Source organism: Octodon degus, unplaced genomic scaffold (genome assembly GCF_000260255.1).
Source record: "Octodon degus isolate 3935 unplaced genomic scaffold, OctDeg1.0 scaffold00050, whole genome shotgun sequence".
NCBI lineage: Eukaryota > Metazoa > Chordata > Mammalia > Rodentia > Octodontidae > Octodon > Octodon degus.
Genome location: NW_004524626.1, coordinates 11,083,059 through 11,089,299, shown reverse-complemented (window position 1 = coordinate 11,089,299; position 6,241 = coordinate 11,083,059). Strand labels below are relative to the sequence as shown.

Below are 6,241 nucleotides of genomic sequence, written 5' to 3'. Positions count from 1 at the left end.
AAAAAAAAAAAAAAAAAAAAAAAAAGGAAACAAAAACTGGAGTCCATAAGTTTGATTGGTGTAAGATTGCTATAAATGTTCAATTTGAAGAAAGTCACTATCTGTGAACTGTAATACAGTGTAATGAAGACACAATGAGAAGAGATGATTTAAAGAATCTAGAGCTCGTACACAGGAGGAGCCAGGCGTGGTGCTCAACGCCAGTGACCCTGGCACCCTGGGAGGCTGAGGCAGGAGCACCACAGGCGCAAGCCCTTCCTAGACAACTGAGCAGGACCTGTCTCTGAATGAATGAATGAAAGAATAGGGCCGTAGCACTAAGTGAAGTCCCTGGGTTCCACCCTCAGTTCTACAAAACAAATGAAAACAAAAAAAAAATGACTTCATTTGCCTGGCTGATTTCAGGGGTTGTGGGTAATTTCAGGAGGGGTCAGCACAGGCCTTCCTGAAGAGGGAACTTGGAGAGAGACCTGGGTCGGGGTAGAGAGCGGGCCAGGCAGACAGGGAGGGAAGAGCGTTTCCAAAAGCAGGAGCAAGTTGTGCAAGGGCCCCGAGGCTCACACCACTCAGCAGAACAGTGAAGACACTGGTGTGGCTGGAGCTGGAGGAACAGTGGGGAGCACTGGGGGGAGGCCAGGGCAGGAGCCAGGCAGACTGTGGGGGGCTTAGGGGTCACGTCGGGGAGCTCAGCTTTTCTGTTAAATAGCTTGAGAGCCATGGAAGGTTTTTTTTGTTTTGTTTTTTTTCTGAACCGGGAATTGAACTCAGGCCCTTGGGCTTGCCAGGGAAACATTTATTCCACTGAGCCATCTCCCTGGCCCCATCATGGAAGGTTTGATGTTTTTGCTGTTTTTTGACACAAGGTCTCGCAATGAATTTCAGGTTGGCCTTGAATTCTCTGTGTAGTCTAGGCTGATCTCAAATTCACAGGGATCTTCCTGTTTCAGCCATCCAAGTGTTGCTGGGAAGACGGGTGTGTATGTACCACCAGGCCCCCCATCAGATGATGTCTGAGGAGGTTAGCCTAGTAGCCATGGCAACCATTATTTCTCATGTTTTTTTTTTTTTTTTTTTTTTTGTACAAGATCTCACTATGCAGCTTGGACTTGTAGTGATCCTCCTGTTTCAGCCTCCCCAGAGCTGGAATTACAGGCGTGCGCCACCATGCCCAGACTCGGTGGCTCAGTGCACCCTGTGGGCGGGGCTCACCCAGAATGTGGTGCCAGGGATCCAACTGTAGCCCCTGCGCTTGTCTAATCTTGCCTAAGCAAGTGCTTTAGTCCACTGAACTATCTCACTGGCCTTCTGTTCTTATGTTTAATTGTGCTATTTCTGTTTTTAGTATTATTTTTAAAGCCGCTCTCCCTGTTTATTCTCTGTCAGCTAAAGTGCTGTGGAGTGAACAACTACACGGATTTTCCTGGCTCTTCCTTCTCGATGGCATCCGGTTACAGCTACCCCAGGAGCTGCTGTAAGTCTCTGGGCACTGTGGCCTGTGACGGACACAACGTGACCTCCAGCGTCATTCACCAGGAGGTAACTGGAGGTTTTGGTGATTTTTCTAGAAAGTTGCTCGTTTGGGGAGCGCAGCAAAGGCACCTGAGGAAGAGAGACGGCAGCTCTAGTTCAGCTCCTTTGCTGATGTCTCCTTACGAGAGCGAGAGCGTGAATCAGCTTTCTGTTACTGTGACAAATATGTGCTGTCATCTGTTTAAAAAGAGAGAAGGTGGGGCCGGGGAGATGGCTCAGTGGAATAAGTGCTTCCCTGGCAAGCGCAAGGGTCTGAGTTCAATCCCTGGTTCCGCCAAAAAAAAAAAAAAAGAAAAAAAGAAAAAAAGAGAGAGAAGGTTTGTTTTGGCTGACATCTCAGAAGTTTCTGTCCATAGCTGTGTGCGTGGCACTTAGGAGGCTGAGGCGGGAAGATTGCTGCCAGCCTGGGCCACATAGTGAGACCCTGGCTATGTACAAACAAAATAATAAAATTACAAAGCCATTCACATCTGGAAGATGGGCAGCAGCTCTCTTCTGGGATGGTAGGCCTGTGCCACCTGCCAGGCTCGTTGGTCCCATTTCCAGCCAGGTCAGCAGAGATCCAGAGAGGCGGGGTGGCTTCTCCAGGGTCACCAGGTAGCCTAGCTAGTATGTGGGACTGTGGAGCTCAGTGTGGTGGAAGGAAGCGGTGAACTTTGTGCTCTGGCTGGGAGGGGAGTCTCCTGGGAGTTGCTGGGGGCATGGCCAAGGGGTGGGCGCGACAGCTCCTCCTGTCTTGCTGTCTGCACCCCCAGGGCTGCTTCCGCAAGCTCCTGAAAATCACCAAGGCGCAGAGCTATGTCCTGAGCTGGGTCTCCCTGGGGACAGCGACGATGCAGGTGAGCTGCAGCCCCTTTGGCACCCTGGCTGCTGTTTCATTAAAAAACCTGTGGAGTTGGGTTAGGGAGATAGCTCATTGGTCTAAGTGCCAGCCTGGCAAGCCCAAGGACCCGAGTTCGATCCCTGGTACCACACGTCAAGCTGGCCCCGGAACCCCAGTTGCACTGAGCTGACCACCGAGTCTGGGCATGGTGGCACACGCTTGTAATCCCAGTGCTGGGGAGGATGAAAACAGGTGGATCACTATGAGTCCAAGCTGCATAGTGAGACCCTGTACCAAATACATTTTTAAAAAAGATATTTATTTTTGAATTGTAATCCCTAAGGCTACCACTGAAAAGTAATTATTTTATTTTTTTACTTATTTATTTATTTATTTATTTTTTAGGACAGGGTGTTCAGGTTCTCAGTACTAGATGGAACTCATAGTAATCCGCCTGTTTACAGCCTTCCAAGAGCTAGGATTACAGGTGCACACCACCATGCCCAGTCTCTAATGCCATTTTAGTGCACCCCGGGGGTGGGGCTGGCATGGGGGTGGGGGATGGGGCAGGCATCGACCTCTCAGCCCCTGCTCTGCCTAAGCAGGCACTTTATTCCACTGAGCTATTTGGGTTGTTTTTTTTTTTTTTTTTTTTTTTTTGGCGGAACCAGGGATTGAACTCAGGCCCTTGCGCTTCCTAGGGAAGCGCTTATTCCACTGAGTCATCTCCCTGGCCTCCACTGAGCTATTTGGCTGGCCCTATTTTTTACTTTTTGAGACAGGGACTCAACTACATAGCCGAGGCTGGCCTAGAACTCACTATATATAACCCAGGCTGGCCTTGAACTTGCAGTAATCCTCCTACTTCCTGCCTCAGCTTCCAGGCTGTTTTTCTTAAAATATGGTAAAATAAGAGAAATAAAATGGGCGCTGGGGAGATGGCTCAGTGGAATAAGCGCTTCCCTGGCAAATGCAAGGGCCTGAGTTCAAACTCTGGTTCTGAAAAAAAAACAACACAAACAACAACTAAAAAAAAAAAAAATGGTACACAAACAGATATAAAAGGTGTCCAGCAGGAAAGGACAGGATCTCAACATAAACACAAGTAGCAAAATGGAAGACCTATCTCCTACTCCTTCCGCCACTACACTAAATGTAAAGAGACTAAAATATTAGAGAAAAGCCAGAGATCAAAGGGTGGATTGAAAACCATGACTGAACAGTATTCAATCTACAAGAAGCACACATTAGATTCAAAAAGACAAATAAACTAAAATGTAAAAGGAGGGGGAAAGATATGATGTGTCAAGCAGCAGCCAACAGGAAGCAGTAGTCCCTGAATGAACAGTAGACCAAATGTTCATTAGTAGACCAAACTAGAGACAAAGAAGGACACTTTACAGTGATGACTGCATCAGCGAGCGCATCAAGAAGCCAAAGCAATAATAAATGTATAGTATACACCGAGCAATGTAAGATGGAAACAAACCAGGTCTGGTGGAGGATATCTGTAATCCCGGCACTCGGGAGGCTGAGGCAGGACGACTGCGGAGTTTGAGGCCAGATGAGGCAATGTGGTGAGTGCGAGGACAGCCTGAAGTATGCAGCCAGACGCTGCCACAAACAAACAAGACCAAAGACAAAAACACAACACACAAATGTAAAATGTAAAGAAGCATAAACAAATATGTTAAAATAAAACTCAAAATAGAGGGCCGGCAAGATAGCTCAGAGGTCTAAAGACAAAGCTGTGGGACCACATTTCCACCTCAGCACTGTGTACTGCACCAGCCCCGCCCCCAGGACGGGCTGAGCAGGCCACACACACACGCACACACACACACACGCACACACGCACACACAAATAGGGGAGAAAAAAATACAAAATAAATGAGAAAAAAAAAGCTGATGGAATTGTAAGGAGGATGGACAATCCAACGATAACTGTTAGGGAGTTGAATACCCCAATCTCAATAATAGAACAGCTAAGCAGATGATCAACAAGAAACTAGAAAGGGCTGGCCAAGCACCTGCAAGGACCGGGGTTCGGTCACTGGGCCTGCCATGCCGGCCAGCAATTAAGACTGGGCATGGTGGCACGTGCCTGTAATCCCAGCTCTTGGGAGGCTGTAAACAGGTGGATTACTACAAGTCTGTTCTAGTAGCAAGACCGTGAACACCATGTATACCCTTCCCTAAAATGCAAAAAACTAAGCAGAACAAATCCCCCCAAAAAACTAGAAGGTGCCATTTTCTCACAACTGTGGGTATGGAAATTGAGGGGCACAAGGGAGGGAGTGTAAGGAAGTAACCCAACATCTGCTTTCCATCTGCCCATATCACCTATTGGTGATTCCTATTGGTCAAGCCTCACAGGAAGTCCAAGGATCTAGGCTTCCTATTGGCCAAACATAACAGGAAATAGGCAGGCAGAGGATGCTGGGAAATGTCTTCAGGACTCAGGCATGCAGGGAGGCTTGATTTAGCTTTTTTTTTTTTTTTTTTTGGTGGAACCGGGGATTGAACTCAGGCCCTTGCTCTTCCCAGGGAAGCGCTTATTCCACTGATCCATCTCCCGGGCCCAAAATTGATTCACCTTTTATGGCTGTGTTCCTTCTCTCCCACGGCAGTTGCCAGGCGTTCTTGCCACCTTGCTGCTGTTCATCAAGCTGGGCTAACATGCAGGCTTTGGAAGGACGACGCACTGGAGCCCACCTGGCTGCTGGAGATTGGCTCTCATTTTTATTTCTCTTGTGGCACTTACAGTTTCTGGAAGGGGGATTGGTAATAATAACAATAATAAATCAAGAACTACGTGCCCAACCTGACTCTCTTCTCCTTGGTTTTATTTCTGACACCAGCCGGCAATGGCTGTAGCTCAAATACCTAAGCAACGGTGTTTGGTGTTTTATTTCTCTTTCTTGTCTCTTTGAGCCAGGGTCTTGCTGCGCAGTTCGGGCTGGCCTTACGCTCACTTTGTAACCTCAAACTCACAAACATCCTCCAGCCTCAGCCTCCCGAGTGCTGGGATTACAGGCATGCACCACAACGCCCTGTGCGATGGTGTTTTGAGTCCATTTTTTGGTACTTAATGAAAAGCTTGGGTTTGGCTATGTGTAAAGAAAGGGTTTATTTAACCCAGTTTGGGACCATGTAAGTCAAACAGCACAGCCCCTCTTGTGGTGAGCGCTCCTGACACCTCATGAGATATGGGACCCCAATGGCAGGGAAAGCAGGAAAGACAGAGGTCAGAGGTCAGCATGGGGGTGTGGCCAACACTGGCACCTCCCACTTGTGCCCGCCTTTTAAAGGTCCCACAGCCTCTGAACACGGCCCGTCCGATGACTGACATCCCCACGCAGGAACCTTTGGATACAAACCACATCCAAACTATAGCAGATGGCCTGTCCTTCCTCGTCTCACAACTTTCCTGTTTTAGAAGGACTTTGTGGAAAAGTCTAGAATGTTCACAGAAGCCAGAAGACTCTATTCAAAAGAAATCCCCAGGGCTGGTGAGGTGGCTCAGTGGTCTAAAGCGCCTACTTGGAACAAGCTTAGCAAAGCACAGGGACCAGCGGTTCAATCCCCCAGCACCACATGCCAGCCAGACCCGCCCCCTGGTGGGCTGAGCTGGCCACACACACACACACACACACACACACACACAAATAATTTAAAAAAAAAGAAATCCCCAAAGACAAATCACCCAGAATCAACACCACCAACATTTTGGCATATCTGTTGTGGCTCTCCTGTTTTTCTGTCCATAAAATATTTTATTATTATTTAAAAATGACAGGGGCCAGGGAGATGGCTCAGTAGAATAAGCACTTCCCTGGCAAGCACAAGGGCCTGAGTTCAATCCCTAGTTCTGCAAAAAAAAAAAAA

General features: G+C 48.0%; 1 protein-coding gene across 1 annotated transcript in view; it reads left to right on the top strand.

Moving 5' to 3' along the window:
* The window catches only part of Tspan16 (tetraspanin 16), a 16,855-nt gene extending 11,732 nt beyond the window's left edge, over positions 1-5,123 (top strand). Inside the window, exons 4-6 of the mRNA XM_023716925.1 lie at positions 1,384-1,536; positions 2,286-2,369; positions 4,984-5,123. Coding sequence (XP_023572693.1) covers positions 1,384-1,536; positions 2,286-2,369; positions 4,984-5,031 — 285 coding nt within the window. The 3' untranslated portion in view covers positions 5,032-5,123. The remainder of the gene's footprint in view (positions 1-1,383; positions 1,537-2,285; positions 2,370-4,983) is intronic.
* Positions 5,124-6,241: the final 1,118 nt, after the last annotated feature.